At 40.0% G+C, this 24,628-nt stretch overlaps 1 protein-coding gene across 1 annotated transcript in view; it reads right to left on the reverse strand.

Moving 5' to 3' along the window:
- Nucleotides 1-24,628, reverse strand: part of LOC111336020 (uncharacterized) — a 38,610-nt gene that overhangs the window by 11,390 nt on the left and 2,592 nt on the right. Inside the window, exons 3-21 of the mRNA XM_088753844.1 lie at nucleotides 22,516-22,572; nucleotides 21,317-21,379; nucleotides 20,959-21,019; nucleotides 19,880-20,079; nucleotides 17,712-17,859; nucleotides 16,236-16,334; nucleotides 15,432-15,517; nucleotides 15,289-15,357; nucleotides 14,158-14,224; nucleotides 13,755-13,787; nucleotides 12,962-13,164; nucleotides 5,475-5,531; nucleotides 5,210-5,273; nucleotides 4,668-4,920; nucleotides 4,109-4,308; nucleotides 3,078-3,262; nucleotides 1,592-1,705; nucleotides 688-766; nucleotides 276-339 (exon numbers count right to left, since the gene is read on the reverse strand). Coding sequence (XP_088609970.1) covers nucleotides 276-339; nucleotides 688-766; nucleotides 1,592-1,705; nucleotides 3,078-3,262; nucleotides 4,109-4,308; nucleotides 4,668-4,920; nucleotides 5,210-5,273; nucleotides 5,475-5,531; nucleotides 12,962-13,164; nucleotides 13,755-13,787; nucleotides 14,158-14,224; nucleotides 15,289-15,357; nucleotides 15,432-15,517; nucleotides 16,236-16,334; nucleotides 17,712-17,859; nucleotides 19,880-20,079; nucleotides 20,959-21,019; nucleotides 21,317-21,379; nucleotides 22,516-22,572 — 2,102 coding nt within the window. The remainder of the gene's footprint in view (nucleotides 1-275; nucleotides 340-687; nucleotides 767-1,591; nucleotides 1,706-3,077; nucleotides 3,263-4,108; nucleotides 4,309-4,667; nucleotides 4,921-5,209; nucleotides 5,274-5,474; nucleotides 5,532-12,961; nucleotides 13,165-13,754; nucleotides 13,788-14,157; nucleotides 14,225-15,288; nucleotides 15,358-15,431; nucleotides 15,518-16,235; nucleotides 16,335-17,711; nucleotides 17,860-19,879; nucleotides 20,080-20,958; nucleotides 21,020-21,316; nucleotides 21,380-22,515; nucleotides 22,573-24,628) is intronic.

Raw genomic sequence — 24,628 nt, forward strand, 5'->3', positions numbered from 1 at the left:
TTACCCCCTCTCTCCCCTCTCCCAGAATTTCATCGGACTTCCCTGCCAATTGGCCAGTATCCATTTACTTCGGGGGTGGAGAGAGGCATTATGACAGTCAAGGTGGTCTCGGTTTCGTACCTAGACTTCTCTACCCGGAGTCCAGCGCTCTAACTATGAGTCCACTGTGTCTCCCACAACTCTACTGGAAAATCTTGCCTAGCTACGAGAGGCTGGAGGTGAGCAACGATAAACTAGCACCTCATACGTAATTTTATCGAAGTTATCATTCCTACCTGACTGAAGACAACAGGCTGTGATTGCTGTCCGTCTCGTGAGGTTTTAAATCGTTGCTTGAAACTAAAATGTAATCGCACCACTAAGAAATTGTCGATCAAACGGTGTGTTTACGTGCATAACTAAAAGTCAACTGAAAAATACCTCCCTCGATCACCAATCGTAAGTTCTGACCCAGAAGCTTAAGAGACCATTATGAAAAAAGCACTAAGGAAGAAGCCGCTAATTTTTTTTTTCTTTCTGTAGAACATGTTCTTTTAGCCTTTTACTCTTTTAAGCAATTGACACGTGAGGTTTTGGGCAAAACTGAGCAGCAGTCTCAGTAAGCAAAATTCCCGCTTGTTAAACGCTTTACCAATCTGGCCACAGAAAAGCGGACAAGAGGGCAATGAAAGGTAGTTCTTTACTTACTGAATGTTCCCTCGGTGTTTTCAGGCTGATTTTCATCGTCACTATTTTGGACCTGAAGGCAGCTCGCAGAGAAAGCTTGCTGTCGACAAACACAAAAACATTGAAACAACATTACGAGAATGTGAATCCTCAGGTTTTGTTATCGCATAACAATTGCATATGATATAGAATAAAGCGTTCGAGTCAGTTGAGGCGGTATATGATTTGGTGTGAGGAAAACATTTCTTTAAAGAAATGTTTACATTCGATTCTAACCTCTCCACAACAGTCACTATTAGAACATAGGGAAAGGCCTGTTTTACAGAGAGGGTCACTATGAAGAGGTAAGGGTGTAATTTTACATGAAAATGTTTAATGCAGCACATGAATATGTGACATGATCAAGATAGTCTGTGAAGGAGAAACCAAAAAAACGTTTATCATAATTGAATTGTCAACAAAACAATCAGCGCTAATTGGTCTCAGTTCTGAAGAGGATTTGTTTCCTCTATCGCTATATGTTAGCTACCAGTGCTCGTTTATTTGAGAGAATTATCACCTATTTTGCCAAATTCTTCATCAGTCAGTCATTAGCTGGTTGTTATTTTGGCAGTTGCAATGGGTACGCGCTAAAATGGCTATTGTCGCCGTCGTCATCGTAGTTAAATTAAAGAAGAGTAAATGCATGAATCGTCCCATAACACTAAAAACGGGTGCCATTGCCGGCATTAACTGTAGACCATAAGATATCGAAAACAAGCTCATGTCAGGACATGCCATTAAGAGAATGGTTACACTTAAACGCTAAAGCAATTTCCCCAAGCACAATGTTAACCACATCCCATTTGTTGGGACTGTATTTAGTGTAATCTGTGTAGTTAACCTTACTCCGGCTTTCTGCCTTACGCATGCGTACTTCTTTTACCTTGATTTTTTTCACTGGACTTGGACTTTTTGATCCTTTATGACTTGGCAGTGCTTTTCTTTTGAACAGGGGACTCACAAAGTCGCTGGGCAAAACAAAGTGCGGATTCTTTTTCTGATAAAGAAGATCGAATAAGATAATCAATTACTGTACGATGCAACCAGACAAATTTGTAGACTACTTTTTATACCGTCTGACTATTTCGAAAGACTTTTTAGTGAAATCCAATACAACAGTGTTTTTTGATAAAGTTTATCATGTTTTAAACAGAACTGTTATAGCATTGTTAGGAATTTCTCGACGATATGACTGACGTAATTCATTTTCCTTTTCCAGTAAAGTCAGCAGAGCGGACAGAAGGTAGGTCATGATGATCAGTTATCTTGTTAAAGGCTGATAGTTTCGAAAGAAACTGTTGGGGGCTGCGTCGGTGGGGGTAACGAAATAATTTGGATGTATCAACAAAGTTGAAATGGTAAATTGACCATCGTAACGATTACAAAAGCTGACGTTTCGAGCGTTAGCCCTTCGTCGGAGCGAAGGGCTAACGCTCGAAACGTCAGCTTTTGTAATCGTTACAGTGGCCAAGTTATCTTGTTAGATAATGAGACTTTGTAGAGCCAAAAGAGCTTTACATGACAAGTAACTAATGGCTCACTTTTCCTTCTTTTTTCTTTAGGCCAAAAAGACCCAGAGTCACCTGCTCAGCTTACATTCGTTCAAATTCTGCGAATGCAACATGCTATGTTCACCTCCTAATCTCTGTTCCGCCGGCACGGAAGTGTGACAAATGAGTTAGAATATGTTTGATTTGGGTGTAGCTGTTCAACCAAAGACGCTACGTTGGCCAATTAAAGCAAAGGCATATCTTAAAAAGGATCCAATATAAACGCAAAAACAGGCAAGCTACCTCAAGCGCGCAAAACGCAACTGACCTGGGGCCCGTTTCTCGAACGTCACGGTAACTTAACGGACCCGTAGAGCGCTTCTGTTTTCATTCAGGATGGGAATTTCAAAAGTTTTGAAAATAACAAATTTGAAACCATCAACTAAAGAAACAAAATGGAGTGGTTTGGGGGCCAGAACCTGCTTTTCTATCCTTTGAATTTTTATTTTAAAACATGGCCTCGGGCCCGCTAAGTTACCGAGACTTTCGAGAAACGGGCCCCAGGTCAGGATTGGTTTTTGGTTTTGTTTATCAGTGATCGGAGGAGAGATTGGTTCGAGTATTTGGATCATTACACGATATTCAGAGTGTTTTTAAAATTTTCACAATTATTGTTACAATCATTAGCTAAACTCTTAGTTCTGTTTTTTTTTTTTTTAACCACTTTGTTATAGTGTCCCCAATTAACAAGACTTAGACACTTAAATAAAGTTGTTGATTGATTTATTGATTGATTGATTTAGACCAATCAGAAATCGCAAGAACCAAAAACCAAAGTAATCATGACAGCACTCAGTTAAAAGGCACACAATCTCCCACCTTATCCCGAATAAGTCTCAGGTAGTTCCTGAGGTCTCCGTGCGGACAGTACTCAGTGATAAGGCACAGCGGACCGCCACTTGTCACACATCCCAGCATGCTGACAATATTCAGATGTTTGCCGATACTTTTCATCAATGATATCTCTGTCAGAAAGTTTCGTTTGTCTTCCAGGTTTGCATTTGCTAATAATCAGACAAGTTGTAATTAATTTAAATGAAATCCTAACTTAGAAACTTTACAGATGAAAAAGTGACTCCTTGTAAATAACTGTTTTCATTTTACTTGAAGAACCAATGCCTTGAAACCGTCAAGTTACTTTTCAAAAGATGTTTTAGCGACCAACGGTCAATGATGTTGTCATGTTACTGACAATAACATGATTATAATGTCACGGTACCAATTGACGTCATTATGAAAGTGAATCATCCTAAATGACATCATCACTATGTCACATCATTTCAGACTATGTCACTATGAGATTACATTACCCTTTAATGTAAATTTTCTATAGTAAAGAGTTAAATGACGACATTAGAATGTCACGGCAACTTTAGCATCAAAGTCCTTTTTTCGAACACAAATTGTGTACGCTTTGTACTTGAAGACATGTTTAATCCCTTTGGATTTTCTTATGCGACAGGGGTCAGTATTAATGCTATTGGAAAGTTTGTCGTGGAGATTTCAAAATAGGCAAAGGGGGTACTTTCTGCAGAACTGTGGTGCTATGTCGGTGGAGGAGTGTAACAACTTGGTTGAACTGAGTTGATAGTGTTAATTTTCTACCGTAAAGAGTTACGAAGCTGATATTTCGAGCGCTCTGATCGAAACTCTTTACGGAGGCCTATTAACATTATCAACTCAGTTAATAAAAACCAAATCGTCTTATTTCAAAATAGGATTGAGTTGCTCTCGAGTGCGGCTCCAGCAACTCTTGGGCTTCCCTCGTGCTCCCCAAACTTCATACGCGCATCTATACCTCGATACATGCACACCAAGATTTAGCCGATTGTCAACTGTCGGCTAATTACCTTTTAATTTCTTAACGGCGGCAACAACTTCTTTAAGCGCGGGAAAACCCATCAAGCCGATAACAGTTGCCTTGGAAACTGTTCCAAAAGCTCCTTCGCCAATCTGTTGTCCAAAGGCAACACTGCTGTACTCTACTTCCCACTCATCAGGCTCAATGATTGGGAGATCCGCCGAAAAAGTATCCCCATTAAATGACAACCTGAAAAAATTTTACCAATAAATACCCTACAATAAAATTTCCGATTTGTGTATTTCCCAGCCAGCTATGGAACAACTATTACGTATAGTTTTTAAAATGCTTTCATTATTGTTTGACGAAGGTTTTTTTGCTCTCAACTGAGGCTCTGGGTGTTTACAAAGCAACCAAAGCATGTGTTAACATAATTTTACTGTTATGGAATCTTGGTTCTCAGTTCCAACCTCTCAAGCACAAGCTACTTCGGATTTGTCAATAGCATTCCTTTTCTGCGTACCATACTTAGCCAACGTAAATGGTTTGGTGTTCTTATCTGCTCGAAAATAAAGCTTGGACTCCCCGTTACTTAAAGCTTCACTTACATAGCTCTGCCGTTGATGTACTGAACTTGCATCTGCTGCACAGCTGAAGATATGCTTCCGTACCTTCTCTTTATGTATAGATAGGTGGCGCCAAAGAAGCAGGCAAGCACAGTTATCAGCACGAGTGCTGTCACTAAATACGGGAAGGGCGTGTTGCCCTTACGGGTAGGTGCAGCCGTGTCGGCGTATTTGAAACTGCTAACAGGAGGATCTGTCGATCGGTCTGCATTCAAAGTGGCCATTGAGATGTGTTCTAGGATAAAATACTTTTGCGTCGATCAAACAGCCCTTCTCACACCACTCAGGAGTGTAAATGATTTGACAAGGAATTTATAATTAAAAAGAAAACCCGTGGGGGGGAGGGTGGAATGGTTGGTGGCAAATAGGGGAAGAGGGTAGACAGCGATGGATTATTACTCGACCTTGGAGGAGCAGCAATGCTCTGAACCCCTCCGTGATACTGATTCCAGGATAAGCTCCGAAACTTACGATACTAAGTAAGTTCACGGACGTACCAGAGGTGATACGATTCACGGACGTACCGGAGGTGTTGAAAAAGAGTTTGGCTTTCTCTCCTTCACCTGTCATCGATGATACTGCTGCTACCTGATGTAACCAAAATAAAATGTCGAATGTAATGAGCACGTGCGATTATAAGCGTTAAACGACGTAAACAAAGAGGTAAGGAGCAATCGGGTTTTCTCAGAGATCTTCATAAACAAACTGTATCAGCCGGCCTGAAAGGGACCGAAAGGTTAAAGCCGAGATCGTTGTTTAACAATCAAGTATAAACTGTCATAAATCTACCGTGAAGATGTAGGGGAAACCATTGTGAAGACCAACTAGTTGAAAACTGGTGTTTTCCTGCAAGAAATTAACAACATACAATCGTTATTAGATTTCGGGGATCTTTAATTTCTCAAATGCTTTTTGCGCTCCTCTTGCGCTCACCTTGGACCAAAACCTGGTCAAGACTCACTGAAACGGAAAGTGAGGAAATTTCTAGCCATGTTGACGACACAGTTTTGGTCGATAAAGAGTTTTCTATTTTGTCGAATTATTACACCGAAAAATTTCTCTTTTTGCAGTGACGAAGCGTGCAATCCCTGGAGAGCATGATGGTCTATTTACGGGCTAATTTAACCAATCAGGGTTTCGCCATTTCGTTGTTTTTATAAGTGCAAAACCTGACGTCAAATTGACACCGCGATCATATGATATTGTCGAAACCTACGCTACCTCAACAGAAGGGTTTCGATGTGGCTCTGTATATATAACGTGCTTGAAAGTCGTATGACCGAGAAATCCGTGTAATGCGAGACGACTGGAGATCAAACAACGTGAGGAGAGATTACGACATAGTAGGTATGCTTGAACCTATGGCTTTTAAGAGCGCATTTAGAAACTCTCTCTCCGGTACGATTAAGTTCCTTGTAAAACAGTCACAAGGAATTGCACCAGGTTAAAATGCTGAAAAGTTTGTCTGTTCCCGAATTCATCATTGCTGTCGAACCTATATCAAGCAGCACCGTATTAAGCGGTTAGTTATCAAAGTCCCGAATTTTTCCCCCTTAATTACTGTCATCTTTTTCCTCTAATAAAATAGAGGGCAAAATTACTGAATGCTGATTGGTCAATGAAGAGGTCATTTTTTTCTTACTTTTGCTTGAGAAGAGGGAAAAATTACTAGCTCATGATTGGTACTCAGGTTGCCTAGCAACAGCTCATGCTATAAAAAAGTTGTTGCTGAAGATTTTCTGTAACAATGGCGTCTCGTTTCGAGATAGTTGACGAGGAATAAATCGAGGAATTAAATTAAAAGACAAGAGTGAAAACGAAAACACGAGGAAAAGCACGGAGTACCGGAAGGACGTTTTTAAAAAGTGGGCGAATGAAAGAGACTTCCAAGCAAATTTAGACGAGTACGAGAGCGATATCCTCGACCAAACACTGGCGCAGTTTTATGCCGAGTTATAATTACGAAGACAAAACGGCGATGAATATGAGCCCGACTGCCTAAAAGTAATGCAAGCATCACTGGAGAGATATCTAAAATCAAAAGCCTGTCCAAAGTCCTGATAATTTGAATATATCAACAAAGTTGAAATGGTAAATTGGCCACCGTTACGATTATAAAAGCTGACGTTTCGAGCGTTACCTCTTCGTTGGAGCGAATAGAGGAATTGCGGGTTGTGTGTCCTTTTGAAGGCAGAAAATGGAGCTACGTTATTGGTGGGAACATGGCAACGAGAAAAACACGGATAAAGTAGTGGAATGAAAAGCGTTCGTTTATAGCTATGGGATTTAGACTGCCGGTTTGAAGATGAGCTTTTATTCAAGAGTTTTACGGCTTTCCGTGCTACCTAAGTGAAAGGAAAGACCGTAGATTGCCATATGTTGCTTAGAATGATTAGGTAAATTAAAATGTCTGGCGACTGGTTTCACTAGACACAAAATAACAAATAAAAGTTCGATCGAATTTACTTCGAGTCAATCGATTATAGAACGGAAAGATTAACCTACCACTGCTTAATTACATGAGCTTCATTGACTGCAATGCCACATAGCTTTGATTGATATGTAGAACTTGTCAACATTCTCCTCCACCTTTCAGTTTTGAGCCAGGACTCCGAATACAACTTCGTATTTTCTCTGTTCCACTGGCGAAATTTCGCCCTCTATTATGCTACACAAGGGTACCGATGAAATTACCAAAGATCTTAATTTCATGACCTCGTCTTCCATGAGGTTAATTAGAGGCGACACAACTGCAATGATATATACGGCCACGTTGTTCACGTATGATATCAAAAACTGTCGGAAGAGCCAAATATATGATCGATTTATCGGCTCCGGTCGGCAGATTTACGAACACATCTTTGCCTTTAAAAGCGAAGTAATCAGTAGCTTCTTTTTGGAAATTATTTAACTCTCTGAGGCCGAACTTCTTACAAACTTAGGCGAACACCGATGTGCTGTGCACCATTAATATTTTGAAAAATATTGCCCGAAATACTAGCCAAGGTCAAGGTCGAGGTCAATAATCAGGATTTCGGGAGGCTCGCTCTGATTGGCCGAAGGCAAATCTCGCTTCAATGGAGCGGACGTTCGTCAGGGGAGAATTTTTAATTCGACACCCACGTGTGTTTGTGGTCATTGATTCTCTGTCAACTTTAAATGACTTCCAATGACTGATTGCTGAAGAGCGCATTCAGAAATTCAGTAATTTTCCCCTCAATTTCATTAACAAATAATCGCAATGGGTCCTTGTAAAATTAAGGATCAATATCACTAGTGTTTTCAGAAGTTGCTGAAAACACGCGTGATATTAATCCTTAATTTTACTCGGCCCCATGCGATTACCTATACTAATTAGCGGTCACCTCTATTTAGCGGTCGCGGTCACCCTTAACTAAGTCCCAACGGCCCTTTTTTTTATTATCTACCACCTAAATAATCTTTCAAGTAATTTCTAATCCTTGTTTCTCTCCCAAAATCAACGTAAGCAGTATTTTCGAGCGAGATAATAATAATAATAATAATAATAATAATAATAATAATATGGCGGCAAGTAGTGTGGACGTGTTTTAGAGTGTTCTCATAAAAATCCGTTCCCATCGAAAGCAGGCCGAGTTTAGAGCGCCAGAGCATCCTTAAAGAAGTATCTAGTATACTTTGCAGATTGTTAAGCAGTTTTGCGAGACTATTTGGCGTCTCTGAGCGGGAGTTTTAGCTGAGTTGATTTTGATTTTGTTTGGATGTGCGAGCGATTTGTGTCATGGCGGATGGACGACGACAACGGAAGGATACGATGGAATGTTAGGATGAACAATGACTTGTTGGAGTGCAAGAAGAGAGCTTTGGAGTGGGTGAAATCAGATAATCCCCCGCGGTTGAATAATGGACGAAAGATGGGTTATATGCAGGTGATGAAAGAAATGGGGGAAGAGAAAGGATGTGGTGACTTCGCACTGACGAGTCAAAACCTGCGGGATCAAGCCGCCAGACTAGAGAAGACTTTCGGTAGTGTTGCAGAGGGTTTGAGTGCAGGGATTGGGAGAAGTGAAAGAAGGAAGGAGGGGGAGAGTGTTTGCGAAGAGTTGGGGGAAGATATTACCGGGTTGCAAAATCCTAATTCGTTCGCTGTTCAGGAAGATTTGGATTTACATATGAGAAAACGAGTTAGTCCCGAGGGAGTGAAAAGTACCATCAGTGAAGAGGCACGCACTTTGATTGAATCATCAATTACCATCTTACGCCAAATTAACACTTGCCAAGGTCAGTACAAAGCTCGCGAGTTTGACACCCGTATTAAGGAGAAGCCAACAAAGCGCGACCTCGAGAACATCAATCAAGCCTTAGCAGAGCTGATGAGACAACAGAAAGTACTCCCTACGGACAACCCGTTCACGTATCTTTGGATCGCAAGCTGCGTGCTGTACTCTGTTGTTATTGCATTTTTGTTGTACAAAGGTTGGAAAAAGAAAGGACCGAAAAGACCATCAGCTGGAGAGAGTAAGCAACAGAAACGGCGCCGTTTGTACGTAGAAAAAGTATGTGAAATAAGGAAACAGATTTCAATTGCCAAAGCGGAAGTGAATCGCTTGAAAGAAAACCGAAAGCTCACTAAGAGAGGGAGAAGGAACCGGGAGATTTTGCACAAGGAATGCCGCACGTTATCGATAGCATCACTTGTCGGGTATATTGAGAAGAAAAAATCCTCTTTACGAAAACTGAAGAAAGGCTTTGTGCGAGGCAACAAGCTAGAGGAAGCAAGGTTGATTAATCAACAATTTAAAGATGATACTAGCCGGGTATATGCGGGCATGAGAAGAGTGTTGGCTAACGACCAAGAAAGTAAGCGTCCAAAATATGTAGACCCTGGGAAACGGGATGAGGAAATAGAGGAGAAGGTGTTTGTTAATATCGAAGAAGTAAGTAGCTTTTGGAAGGAATTATGGGAAGGGAACGGAACGGGAAAACGGAAACGCGGAATGGTTGCATGATTTGCGAGCTATTATTCACGATCGCGTCCCTCCTTCAGTGGAGGAAGCCTGGGACATCGTTACAAGTGAGGCTGTAAACGTTTTAGCGCGGAAAAAGAATTGGAGCGCACCTGGACCGGATCGTATCGCCAATTTTTGGTGGAAATGTGCCCAAGCGCTGCATGAGGGTGCTATTTCGTCGTTCTGTGTGATCTCCGAGTATGAGGAAGAGTATCCAGCATGGTTTTGTGAAGGGAAAACAACGTTAATCCCAAAATCTGGAGAGTTTACCAGCGACAACCAACGACCCATCACTTGTCTAAACACGCTTTATAAGTTGTTCACTTCGTGTCTGCTTGTCACAACAAACCAGCATCTTGAGGAGAACGATCTAATGGAGGGTGCGCAGAGGGGGGCACGTGCAGGGTGCAGTGGAACAACAGACAACTTATTGATCGATCGAACAGTTGCGTTGGATTGTCATAGGAGGAGGCGGAATTTGAGCGTGGCCTGGATTGATGTTAAAAAGGCGTACGATTCTGTAGATTATAGTTGGTTGAATGGGGTGATGACGTTACACAGGTTTCCCACATGGTTGTGTAAAGTCATTGCTAAACTGTGTAAGAGTTGGAACTCAAAGGTAGTGGCGATCACAAGGAAAGGGAGACAGACCTCCGAGAGGATTAAGTTCAACAGAGGGTTACCACAGAGGGATGCATTGTGCCCGAGGCTGTTCACTGTATGCTTGAACCCAGTGGCATGGAAGATCAGAGCCGCTAAAGGATACCGGATGTCCAAACCTATTAACATTAAGGTTACGGGACTCTTGTATATTGATGACATCAAGATCTTCGCTGCATCGGAGAGTAAGCTTGAACGGGTTATGAAGATGGTTAAGTCATCTATGGAGGATGTGGGGCTTCAGTGGAACCTGAAGAAGTGTGCGGTGGCCCATGTAAAAAGGGGGGGTACAAGTGACTCCTGTCTCAGGGGGGAGAGTTGTGGAGTTGACTAGATTACCATGTCTTGATGATGGTGAGCGGTACAAGTTCTTTGGAGTACTTGAGAGTGTTAGGCAGGAGAATAAGTTGGTCCTGGAGTGTGCAGCAAGAGAGTATCTCAGACGATTGTCAGTTATTTGGACAAGTCCCTTGTCCGATTTTAATCGGGTGGTAGCGTCAAATCAGTTTGCATTGCCTGTTCTTGGATATCTTATGTGGACACAACAGTGGCCGGTGATGGAACTTAAGCAGATCGATAGGGAAGCGCGCGAGATTGTTGTTGAGAGTGGGGGTAGACACTCATGTAGTTCGAATGCATTGTTGTATATGCCAAGAAGTAAAGGAGGGCGGGGATTGCGCTCTGTTGAAATGGAGTACAAAGCAACAAAAATCAAGGGTGCAGTCAGACTCCATGGTAATGAAGATCGTGCACTGGGAATGGTACGGGAGTTTGAAGAGCAAGCGGAAAGGATGGGGCGTAGGTCAATTTTTAAAGAAGCGGCTAAGTGCGCGGAGGAGTTGGGGCTGGAGTTGGATTTGGAACACGCGCAAGGGATCAAGAAAGAGGTGCGGAGGCGCCAAATTGAGAAGTTAGAGAATGAGATCAGAAACCAACGATGGTAAGGGGGTCTAGTGACTACTAGGCTGGAGGATGAGAGTTTGAGTGCCGATGCCAAGAAGTAAAGGAGTGGTTCACAGAGTAGAAGAACTGCCCATCACACACAATTGCTTGACTCATCGAGCTATACGAGCAGCTATTGCCAACGCGAGTATACACGAGTCAGAAGACGCACACAAGCGGGGAAGGCGAGGTGAGGTGCAGATTATGTGGCAAGGCTCCTGAGAGTGTGGCTCATATCTTGTCAGGATGCAGTGCGCTGGCCCAGAGCAAGTATCTCTCTAGACACGACGCAGCACTGAAGGTACTGTTTTACGAACTGTTGTATGATGAGGGATTTATAGACGAGATACCACCCTGGTACTCACCCGACAAGCCGAAGCCCGTGTATGAGTCAGAGAATGTTAAAGCTTATTGGGATGTCCCTATATATGCTGATCAACAAGAGGTCAGATGCAATAGGGTGGATGCACGCATTATAATCATATGTGCAAGAGAGTTGTGACGCTGGAAATGAGCTGCCCGTGGGTCAACAATCGGACAAGAAAGGATGAAGAGAAGACACTGAAGTACGGACCTCGCCGCTGGGAACTAAGACAGCAGTTCCCAGGCTACGAGGTGAAGCAATATAACATCATTATGGATGCCCTCGGGGGCTGGTCACGGAAGCTGGATGTCATGATGCGCAAGCTGGTGGGAGGCAGCAGCACAGACTTACTGCGAAAGATGCAGAGGGCAGTGCTCTCAGGCACGCTGAATATTGCCCGGACTTTCAAGGTGGCAGTTTGAGTTCCTGTTAGAAGGAGGACCGTAGACACAACGGAAAAGCTTTTAAGGATTAGTTAATGTACATTTATTTTTTACTCCATGGTTCACAGATTACGGTTTTCGCCCTGTGCTGTCTGATTAGAATGTAGCATTCAGTTGATTTCTCTGCGATAATATAATAACTTTTATTTATATGGCGCTCATATCCTGAGGTCATGGCGCTTACAACACTGTGCGGGGGACTTTACTAGACTGCTAAGCAGTTTACAATCAAATAAAGGCGAATCTAACAGATACCCCCTACCCCCTCAGTTCCCAGTAAACAGGCCAGACCACATCACAGTAATCCCGTGAGTGGGTTCTTTAACGTCCCCTCCCTATCCAAATTAACTAATTAATAGATGTAGGAGACGGGATTCTGTATATTAAGACGAGAGACGAGACGAGATTCTGTATATTAAGTGAATAAAGGCTGATAGTTTCGAAAGAAACTGTTTGGCGCTGCGTCAGTGGAAGTAACGAAATAATTTGGATATATCAACAAAGTTGAAATGGTAAATTAGCCACCGTAACGATTACAAAAGCTGACGTTTCGAGCGTTAGCCCTTCGTCGGAGCGAATATTAAGTGGTCAATTATGGCATAAACCTGCATTAAGCGGTGGCCGCTAAATAAAGGTTCTGCTGTACTTAGTTACTCCTTACTGGAAGTGATAGCAGATGTTTGTTGCAGGACTGGAGCCCTGTATTATCTTTTAGTTTTAGTTTTTCATCTGTATGAGTCAATCTTGCCCACCGTTATCCAGTCCTCATTCTATGTTACTTGATGATATCTCTTTTGTGAGTTTTTTACCAGGACCGATTATCATTTCGAAGTTTCCCTCAGATATCAAGGAGTTCTTCCTAAAAGCCGTCTTACTTACCGGTGGTAATATTGCAGAGTTGTTATGAGGTTCGGAGGTTTGTCCTCTAAGGATGGGGATCTTTCTCCACGCTAATCTGTATTCCTGTACATGATCTGTAGAGGATATGTTACGTGGTGGCCACCACTTGACCATAGCTTTTGACGTATTGCGTGACAGGTGTGTGACTTTAACCAAGGTCAAGTTCTCCGGTGGCCCTAGCGCTGGGTAACATTAGAGAAGAATAGGATCCGTCAGAGATATGCTTGATGTTGAGTCCACTTTTAAGAACACTTGTCGTACATAGCTTTGCACAAGAACAAGATCTCTGAGTTAATAGTGCATCCCATTGCAAAATCTGATTAACCAATAGTTTTAATTTTGGATCTGATTGTTTGAAAGAATGGTGTGAGTTTTCTATACGCCAATCATATAGCAAAGAAAGCAAACCCTGTGAAACCCAAGATGTCCGGCCTTCGACTGTCAGTCTTGAAAACTTGTGGAGGATTGAAAAAAACCAGGGAGGTTTGGGTCCAAGCTTCTCTCGCTTTTTCATTCCTATACTGTTTTCGCGTCGTTTGCCATTTCGCTCCGTTTTACGCACTGAGTGCCTGGAAGAGGCTATCTTATTGCTCTTGAGTAGTAAGTTAGTTTTTAACATGATTGTCTTTATTTTCCTTTGTTTAGCGTTATCACGCGTGAAAAAAAGCTGTGCAACTGAAATTGAATACGTCATAACCGAAAACTCGAGACTTGAAATAATGTTGCCACTTAGCGATGACACCCAAAAGCCTCAGGCAGTTTTTATACTCACCGCAGGTGTAAAAGCCAGTGTCATTGAAGCATTCTGAGAGAAAATCAAGGAGAAAGAGCACAAAGATGATCTTGAGCTATCATAATCTTAAAGCTAGAAACTACAGAAAAGCTTTGTCCCAATATTGATGGGTGCAAAATTTACAGTTACGTTTAAAGAATCATGCTATATTTTCTGATCGATATATAAGCGTTTTAAAACTAAAGAATTTTCCAAAGCTTGTGACTGTTATGCAATGGCTAATCAAAGCAAAATCTTACGAACCAAATAACTGTTTGAGTGCACTATCTACGCCATATCAGGGTGAAAGAAATGGCATAAAACCAGGAACCTTTTACTCAACGGACTCCCGATAGAACATAAGAACAACAAAACGTGACTATGATACAGAAGTGATATTTACCCAGAGGAGGTGTTGCAATATAGACGGTGCTTTTATTTTCTTTGTCATCAGAAGTTGTAGATATGATCTTAAATGTGAAAAAGGAGCTTGATCATCTCTGATCTGTGCAGCACTACGTCACTACATACACCTCTCAATGGAAGCAATAGCACAATTTCTTACATAGGGGCTCAAATAATCATTGTATGGCCTTTTTCGCGGTCAGTTCATATCGCGAGAAATTGAGAGGCACATTTCTCAAGGCGTAATTTCACAATTTTGCAATTTTTTCTTTTTTGCACAGGGAACTAGTCTTTGTGAAAATGAAGTTCTACGTTCAAATTTCTTATAGCAGCATGAAATCTTTCGGTTAAAAAAATAACACAAATCGCATAAATTTAACAGAGACGAGTTGTGTTCAGAAGTTATAAAGGACATAGAGGATATTACATGGCCGCTTGGGGATACGAATTTTATCTTCGAGTGCTGAAAGTATCTCTCACGAGTGAGCGCAGCGAACGAGTTGAGAGATACTTTCGCACTCGAAGATAAAACTCGTATCCCCAGGCGGCCATGTAATGTTCTGTTTATTATATAGATACTGATGAAATTTCCACATAAAAGACAACATTTTTTAGTCATTTTCGAAACAGCAATTGGGTAATTATGTTGGTAACCATGGCCACACCAATATCCTCACACGTGAAAGATAAAAATAGTAGCTTCACTGCGCGCGGTGAAGATATGATTTTTTAGTAAAAGGAGAAATCCTGGTATTTCATCAGTATCTAAATAATAAAATGTACGAGATATGCTCGCGCAAAACACAGCATGTTGTTCAGTTCCCTCCAAAAAAAAGCATTTATTGGGTTGGTTGTCGAATTCTTTTAGTGTTTTTCGGTGGCACAGCGCTATCAACAGACGATTTAAGTCTTTCCTGTAGCAAAACCGGATTGCTCACCTATTTTGAATCTAATTTCATCGTAAGGGACGCAAGATTTCACAAATGAGGATTTTCACTGGCATATTCATCAGTTTCAGGTGAAGCATATACAGTTACGTGCCTTTTTTACACGCTCAAGTGCGAGTGGAAATATTTGATTTTACAACTCGCTCTATTAAATGAGTGTCAAAAATAAACAAATAGCTTACGTCTATAGTGTAATTCTCCTTTGGTAATAAACCTTGCAGTACAGAATGCATCTTTGTGTCTATATGGTGCTTATAAAATTAAAAAAAAGTGAATAAGATGATGTGATCTCGTCGATAAAAATTTAAATTCGATCAAGCTTTACCTTCTCTCGTTCGAGGTTAAATTTTTTACTGTCCCAGTGATCTGCGTCATCAGCTCGCCAGTCAATCATGTAGTCACATGTTTTGCCTTCAAAATTTTTAACAAGTGTTAATCATAGCTTAGATGAAACGCTTTCTGCCTTTGATAAGATGTTTTTTAAGAAAATTGAAACCACTAGGAATTTGGAGGAATTTCAGAGGAATTTCACTAGGAATTTCAGAGGCTGTGTTTTTTCTCCAGACTCTTTAGAACGATTGTTGTGAAGTGAAATTCTCGTTATGTTTTCTTTTCTTGCAGATTTTTCTGTTGTTTTCAAGCATTAATCTTTATATCCGGTTGACCTTGAAAGGCCGTGCACGGGCTTACCATAAGCTCTTTATCAGCGGGAATATTTAGAGCCGCCCTTACACTCTAAAAATAAATCGATTTTCTTTTAATTTAGAAATGGCACAAGTGGTAATTGAGATTTTGAAACAACATCCTCTATTTGCCAAAATATCGAGATTAGCCACACGATTTGTTTTGTCTCGCTCAGCGGTGCGGTTGAATGGGACACTAGGTTTAGTGTCTATATCGTGCGCATTCAACTCTGTACTTAAGTCCTTTCTGTCCTTTGCTTTGTGATGAGTTAGGCTATAGTTGTAGATTGTTAAGCGTGATTTTCTCAGGTGCTCCCTTTAAAAGCCTGCAGTCATAAAAGCACTTACAACGTAAAAGAAGAGGGTCTTGATCCAAAGTCTCCCAGTTTTCTTGATGTGTGCTATTACAATTTTGTCGAATTTAAGTTGCGCAAAATGTTACTTACTGTGCGGCGCCACACGCCAAGTCACATGCGCCTCAAATTTGTCACCTGATGCTTTCAAATTGACACGAACGTCCCTGGGAGGGTCTATAAGATTTTCATCTGACATAAAAAGCAAAGGAACAAGAAGGGTTTGCACAAGAAATGACACAAGATCACGAATTTATCCAAAAGCACAGAGGAAATGTGTCATCCTTCAAAACGCATCTAATTATATTGGTTTCATTTCTTTCAGGTGTTACCGCGCCACCCCTGCGACCGACTTTTTAACGTTGTCGTGCCGCACTTTGCGATGAAAAAAAAAAAAAGGAAAGCTGATGCTAATATTAACTCTTTACACCCTAACAGCCGTATCCAAATTCTCCATACTTTTGTCTGTATGTTTTCCTTTGATACTGACAAGGAGAATTCATTAAAAAATCAAAGCTTCTTGGCTTGGCATTAATTTCCTATATTCTCATCATCTTTATTAATGATCCAGACATATTACTGTTGGAAAAATTAATTGCTAGCCACTCTTAAGGTTTAGGGACAGACTATTATTTTTCTGGAGGGGAGTATGAGAAATTCTCTTCGGTAAACATTTTTTTTTAAAAACATACACGTCTCCCCAAACAATTTTTTTCCATTTTTTTTTTAGTGTTCCTTTTATTTGTGCTAAATATTACCATTACCTTATTGAACTATTTTACGAAGAACGTAATCAATATGTTGACAAGTAACTTTGAGATTTAATTGCCACAATAAATTCCCAGTTTTTCAAGAAATGTTCAGCTATTTTCAGATTTGTTATTTGCTTAATACAGAGTGACCACTTTTTAGTGCCAAATTTTGTTAATTTTTATAATACTTATGCTTCAATTTGTTACTTTATTTTTTTTATTTCAGTTTTGGTAATATCTTACCTGACTTCTCTGCAAACATTTTTTTGTTACCCTATCACATTTGCAAACAATTTATTTTGTCTTTTCAGACCCTGCAAACAATTTTTTTCAATATTTCTCATACCACCCTCCAGAAAAATAGTGGTCCATCCCTTTAAGGGTCAATGTATCGCAGCTTATTCTTGGATTCTTTTCTGTAGAAATAGACTGTTTCTTATTGTTCCTATGGGTGTGGTTTCATGAGAGCAGTTTTCTTGATATTTCAATATTTCATCCCACCCTTTTCTAAGTTATTTTACGACGGCAAGTCATGAAACTTACTCTGTATCAAACTCAACTAAAATACATTTAATAATCATCAACTGATGAACTAAAAACAATTGTCAAAATAAGAGTTGCGGACTTCTTGAGAAAGATTTTGTTATTAGATGAATTTTTTGCTTTAGTTTTAATCTTTTCACAGACTAAGACTTCCCACTATCATGACCAAAAATACTAACAAAAATTTTGATAAAACGCCTGAAAATCGAAAAATGCATTAAAATCAGTGTCTGATAAAAATCCAGTGCATAAAAGCTAGTGGATACACACTTACCACTCAACGTCGACATCCATTTTCCAATATGGCGGAATTCTTTAGAATCCGGTACAAATTGCAGTCCCTTTGATGTTATTATGGCAAAAGCTAGTTGAATTTTAAAGCCTTTATAAAGACCACTTGCATGGAATGGCAACTCTGAAGACTGAATTGAAATCATGTATAGATATTTAGCCTGTACTGAGCGTTCTGTTTGGAAACAGCTCCTCTTTGTTTCGCAGAGCATCGTAAAAAGGTATGAGATTTAACGCTGATAGGTAATGTGACTGCATATTAGCTGCGATTAAAAGGCCAAAAAAACTCTAAAAGCTCCAGTATCGTTCATGCGTGTTCTAACTTAATGACATAAAATAATGATGACAATGATGATGTTTAAGATGCCTTGAGTATGATAACAATAGTGAGAATAATTACAATGATGTTATGTACACGAAAAAAAAAATGATAGGTAAGTTTCACGTTCAATTATTTGCTGAAGGTGATCTGAGCATAGTCAAGCCAAGCGAAGGAAGTAAATGGAATTTTTTTTCGACCAAATTTACTTGGCCTAAGGAGGACAACTGGTACGTCATTACATACGCTATTTTCAGTCAGTGGAATTGCCTTGTTTTCTTTTGTTTTGCTCTTTTCCTTGCCTATTTGTCTGTTTGTTGTTATTCACAAAAACGACGCTGATACTACTTTTCAAACTTATGTTTCTGTAGTAAAAACCAACTCATGCAGGCTGTTAAAGGCAAGATACGTAAGAGGAAATCCCGACTTATCAGAGCAGGGGTACAGCTCCATAATGATATCGATAGGAGCGAATAGTCGGGTGAAAATCTCGATGATGTTGGAGTGTCAGTTATCTTTCATTATAATTTGGTAATATCAACTAAGTTGAAATTGTACATTGGCCACCGTAAAGAATTAAAAACCTGACATCTCGAGGGCTAACGCACGAAACGTCAGCTTTTTAACTCTTTACGGTGGCCAATGTACGATTTCAACTTAGTTGATATTACCACATTACCTTGTTACCCCCCACCGACGCAGCACCGCGGTTTCTTTAGAAACTTACCCCCTTCATTCATTTACCTTTCATTATTCATGTCGTTCACTACTACATTTTCTCCGATTCTTTTTGGTTTAAATTGATCAAGTGACGCGATAGTGTTCATCCATGGAGAGACAGTATCAGCCCATAGTGCCCGCCCGCGGAAAATACCCGGATGGATAGTACTCCAACAACCGCCGCCTGGTTAGCTCAATTGGGAGAGCGCCGGACTGCTGTGCGGGAGGTCGAGAGTTCAATACCGGCCGGACCAACACTCAGGGTCTTAAAATTAACTGAGAAGAATATGCTTCCTTTCTTTAACATCAAGAAATGGTTAGATATTCTAGTCTTCTCGGATAGGGACGAATAATTGGAGGTCCCGTCTCCTGCAGGGTTGGGGTAGGAGACGTTAATTTCCCACGCACGAGATTACTGTGTGATGGATGTCCTCCCTGGGGTGGGTTGGGTGGGTAGTTACAGGGCCGTTCTGAAAACCACTTCTGTGAGAACGCACCCTGTCTAAAGATTATTATCTATCTATCTACTCACCTGTGAATAATTTTGAATGGTTTGACGGCCGCGAAGTTAGGCAGATCAGAAAAACAGTGACTTTTCAATCTGACAAGTATGGCGTATTATTTAGCTAATATACGGTTGCGAATTATTGACATTTGTGACAGGCTGTACGCATGAATAAATATTTGATTGATCTGCACATAGTGGGTTTTGACTGTTTTTCAACTGGCGCGCGGAAGAAAATTTAGTGGTGAACAATAAAGACAATAGTGTGTTTATGTCTCGGAACTATCGGTCTGATAGTTGCTCCTTGGAAATTTGATGTTCTTAAAACTAGTATATTTGCCCTCGAAGCTTCGCTTCTCGGGCAAAAAATTGGTTTTAAGAACATCAAATTTCCACGTGGCAACTATCAGCCGATAGTTCCTCGACAGAAACACTCTATTGTTTAAATGGAGGTAGGGCGAAGTAACTGGTATTAATAAAGGACGGTTAAAGAATTATGATTGAAAACTGTGGGTTATAGTCAACTTCTTATTAGTTATTCAAGTTAAGGGAATCAAGCCAAGCAACCTATTAATCAACAATATACGTTAAAAGAATGATTGCTCACCAGTTTAAACATCGACCAATCTTGCGTTTTGTTCAACTTTAGAAAGATAATAAAGGTAACGGGCTCAAATTCAACAGCAATCTCACTGACAAGACGAAACTCAAAGTTGACCAATAACTCTCTTGATGTGCGACAGAAAAGGTACGGTCCTCTGGAAGTGACGTTCCTTGTGTCATACTGGATCCCACTCGGTCGATTACCTGCGTTACAAAGGAATTGATGAGAGAGGATAATCCAAGCAACTTGAGGTATTTAGAGCTATTTTGATAACGAAACTAATAATGTGTTTATGAAGCAATTTTAATTCTATTTTCCCTGGTGAGCTTTACAACACTTTGTAGAGTATCCTGACCCAGCGCATTGCATCTGACAGTTTACAAAGAAAGAAATGAAACAAAATCTGGGCATGACTGTTTACATAGTCTGCTGAGAAATTTTTTTGTTGCCGTGCATAGTCATTTTTGCTTTGTTCTGGGCAGCGGAGGCAGATACGAGATGAAAACAAAAAATTGAGTCAAAAGTGCCTGAGCGTGAAAAAAAAAGTGGCCAGCGGTTCATCTTCTTCATCCGAAAATCATCTTATCAATTCCAGAAATCATTCGTAAGACAGCATATTCTCCACACAGTTGAAATAAAATCCTGCATGTTGGACTGGTTTAATTGTATGGTAGTGCAGGGCCATACCAATCAAGCCAATAAAACTTCACGTCACATCATAAAATGTCATAATAAAACTTACCCTATCCCCCCATAAAGCTCTCAAATATTCTTAGGTTCCCCCCATCATTGGAAGTAACCTGATCCCCCCTCTCTTCCCCCCTGAAAACTATATGATCTCCCTCCAATCTTCCTCCTTTCCCTTAAGGGGAAATAATTAATTGAAATCAATCTTAGAAATTTTCAGCTGTGGAAATCAACTTGAGAAATATTGTCGTCATAATTCCCTTGGCTCTCGTTCTCAATTGAAGTTCTTTATATTATTTTTGTATGGCAAGTGGCAGGTGGTAGCTTCTTTCCTAAATCAAAGGTGCGTTTCCCTATTATATCCATCTAAAAACAAGTGTCTTCGTGATCGCTACCTGAATTAATAACGCTGTGAAGAAACTCGCATCCTTGTTCACACGGGTCACCACTGCTAGTCTGAAATGGGGACAGGTTTCAAAAACAGCGTTATAATTGAATGCTACCTGACTCAATGTAAGTTTAGGCCAAGTCTGTACTCGAACCAAGTTGCTTTTCCAGCCGAAGCTTATCCAAAACATGATCGAAGCGATTAGTACCACTGCTCAGCTTTTAGGGCCCGGTTACTAGAGTGACTTTAAAGAAACAGGTCCTTGCAGCTTGGTTACCGCATCAATAAACATGTACTAAAGTTCGTTTGACATAAAGAAGCCTCATATCAATTTCTATAACAAGTGGTTATAACTAAGTACTTACTTGATTGCATTCAGCTTTACAGTCTTTCACAGTTGTTGCATGAAACTTGAATGGCGACTTGCACTGTAACGAGGGAGAGTGGTGTCAGTAGCCTTGTCACTGTGGAACTTCAAATTCGGCCAAAACAGCACTTTCACAATAGAGCGTTTTTTAGTTGGGTTTTGTAAGACCAAAACCAAATTAATCACTACAGCCAATCATTGGAAGGAGAACACCATATAGGGCCAATAAAAATTCAATGTAATCGACAAAACTGTGTAAAGGGCGGGAAAACTTTTAAGTTGGTCGCCGCGTTTTCCAGCCCTTTTAAAATCAAACTTTTATTGGGATTGGATTTAGTTTCTGGTTTAATTAGTTGAGAAAGAGTGGTGCAAGTTTTCTGGACCAATCACAGAGCGAAGTAAAACAAAACTGATACAATCACACATCACTTTCAACACAATGATTGAAAAATTCTCTATTACGACTCAGTGATAACTTGTTGTCGTCTGGCAACAGATATCAAACAATATTATCCATCAATATTTTTTGCGTGCTAACGATTGGTCTAAACGCATCACCTGACCGAATATTCCTCAGCTAAGACTGGTGAATATCTGATGATACCCTAAGTGATATTCCCCAATTTTCAAACCTTACGTCCACCAAGATAAGTCTTCGTTTAAATTTTAATTTAAGATGAGAGAGCGGTTTTGTGGTTTTTTCAAAAGAAGGGGCATTCTGTTTGTTCATAAAGTCGCACCAGATACCAAAAACGTGAACGAATATTTGAAGAATAATAAACACAACAGCCTCCATTTGGCGCCAAAATGTGCTCATATATTTTTCCTTGGATATTTTCAGTACCACGAAGCTCACAATTCTCCTCGAGCTTCACTCCCGGAAAACTGTTCGCATCTTGGATTTTCAGACCAATCACAAATTAACACTCAAAGGACAATTGCCTTACAACAAGAGATTATGTACGGTTTAAAATTTCTTGCTTTTCAATGGTCATACAGGTTAATACATTGCCTTATTTCGATATTATTTGAACTTCAATCTAATACTCAGTATGAAAATGATTTACTTGAACAGAAAGTAACATCAAAAGCCACGAAAAGGAGAAAAAAAAAACCCCTCATTCGATCCGCAAATGACCTCTACTAGAAGTTGTGTGTGTGGAAAAATGCTGTAGTACTTTCAACTCAGTGACTTACATTTAAACACTTGTTCCCACAGCTGAAAGGACGAAGGCTTCCCTTGATCCCGGTAACCTGTGGAATTACCGACAAGATGTAAAAATCTCCAACCAAAAATTGCGCAACTTGCAAATACGTTACATTTGGTCAGTGAATGCTTTTATAACAGATAAACCGTTCATTTCAAGCTCAAGGGCTTTGGTGAGTCCATTATTTAAAAAGGTTGGTCATGCGTGGAGTAATCGAAGATCGCTCATATCTGTTTTTCATAGAATGTTTGCCAATCAGTATTGAGCAATAGACCACCGAACTTCGGCAGTTGAAAAATACAATTTCAGAAAAGAAAATTAGTGGTAAATTAAATTCCCAAGATGGCGAAAAAGTTGAACCGGTACATCAGGCTTAGTATTGTCTTTCAAGATGTCTCTTACTTTTCTTATCTCTAAATTTATCATCAAAATGATCTTCATCTTCTTATGCTAGACTATTATTATTATGCAAGATTACTATTATCATGCAGCTATTCTATGCACAGAGATTATTGAAGGTCCGGGACATTGCTGATTTATCCAATGACAGCGATTAATTGCCACTTTTTCAATCGGATAGCTTTAAATGGACACCCAAGTCATCAGTATACTCGGCAGAAAGTTTCATTCTCATTTTTTTCTACTCCATGCGAACAAAAAGGATAGATCTTTTAGCTATCGACAAAAGCATCATAAACGCTTGCGAGTTTTAAGTCTTTTGTTACCGATGCGATGTATTGGTAATTTCCGGCTTCTATCCCGTGTTTACATTTGCTATTCCGAGAGCTGATTGCCGAAGCCCTTTGGTCATGCACTCTCTGGAAAAATGGAGAAGCATGTCCATCAATTATAAGCAAAACTGAAAAATACCGGTACTTTTCAGTGGATTTCTCCATCTAATTTCCTCTCCTACATAGTGAGGCTTCATGCACTTCCGTTAAATTTTAGCAGTAGTCCTGGTACATTCGATTTTTGCTAAATTTTCGGAGAAAATTCGCCATTGCCAAATGCTTTGTTTTTCAGAAGTGCACATAATTTCGCTTAAGGTACAATCGAGGATTCTCCCGGCCTGAGAAGGTCTCCACGGATTTTTGCCATATATATATATAAAAAAAAAAAAAAAAAAAAAAAAATAGGTAGCGCTTTACATGCCAAACTTCTAAAAATAAAAAACCCCTGATCTCAATGTGCCAAAGCGGTGTTTTTTCCGATATCGCCATGTGTAGCGAGGAAAATAATGTAACATAAGAAACGCGATGTTAGGTATAAACCCTGCAAGAAGTACTAGAGTTGCACGCAATATAAATTTGATCCGTTCGTGCTGGGAAAATGAAACGAAGTGCTTAGATGCTCAAAAATGCTCAAAAGGACCATTTGATACCTCTTTGACTGTAAATCTTAGGCCTAGCTGCTAACTTCTACATGTCATCATTTTTCGAATCATATCCAATTTCAAGTCGAGCGTACAGTCAGTGGATAATTTGAAGAAGTGTTCAACTGTTCCATTCTTTTATATTGCATCTTTTTTGTTTTTTTTTTACTTCAGGGTTTAAGCTGCTTTGGTACTAACAGAAATTTTCCAAAATATCATTCATAAGTATGAAAAAGGGGTAAAGAAGTGACAATTTGAGTTCAAACTTGCTAGCCGTTCAAACTTTTAGTCCGTTTTTCCATAACCATCGTACTGCTACCCAAAATCAGATCTCAAATTAAAAACTGTCTACATCAACTACGATCGTTTTTGGAGTTCCCTTTTTTAGAGTTTTAAACAGTGTTCTGTATGATTTCCCAGTGGTGGAAACCAATGTTTCTTGAAGGGAAAAAGGTATCCGTTCGGCGCAATTGATCGGTACAAACCTCTTTTCAATCAAATATTCAATACAACATCCTAATGGTCTAAGCTGACTCCCCTTTAGAACGGCAGCTTGGCCTTCGGTTAACCCAAACCATTCTATTCATCCATTGAAATGAAGAGACATGTACATAAATATCTAATATGATGAATTTAAACTTTTTGTATCGAGCTGAAGCTCACTTGCATACAAACAAGAAACACTAATCCTTTTTCTTCATGTATTCCCGGACAGGTGAAACTAAAAAAA

This window comes from Stylophora pistillata, chromosome 1 (assembly GCF_964205215.1).
Source record: "Stylophora pistillata chromosome 1, jaStyPist1.2, whole genome shotgun sequence".
Classification (NCBI taxonomy): domain Eukaryota; kingdom Metazoa; phylum Cnidaria; class Anthozoa; order Scleractinia; family Pocilloporidae; genus Stylophora; species Stylophora pistillata.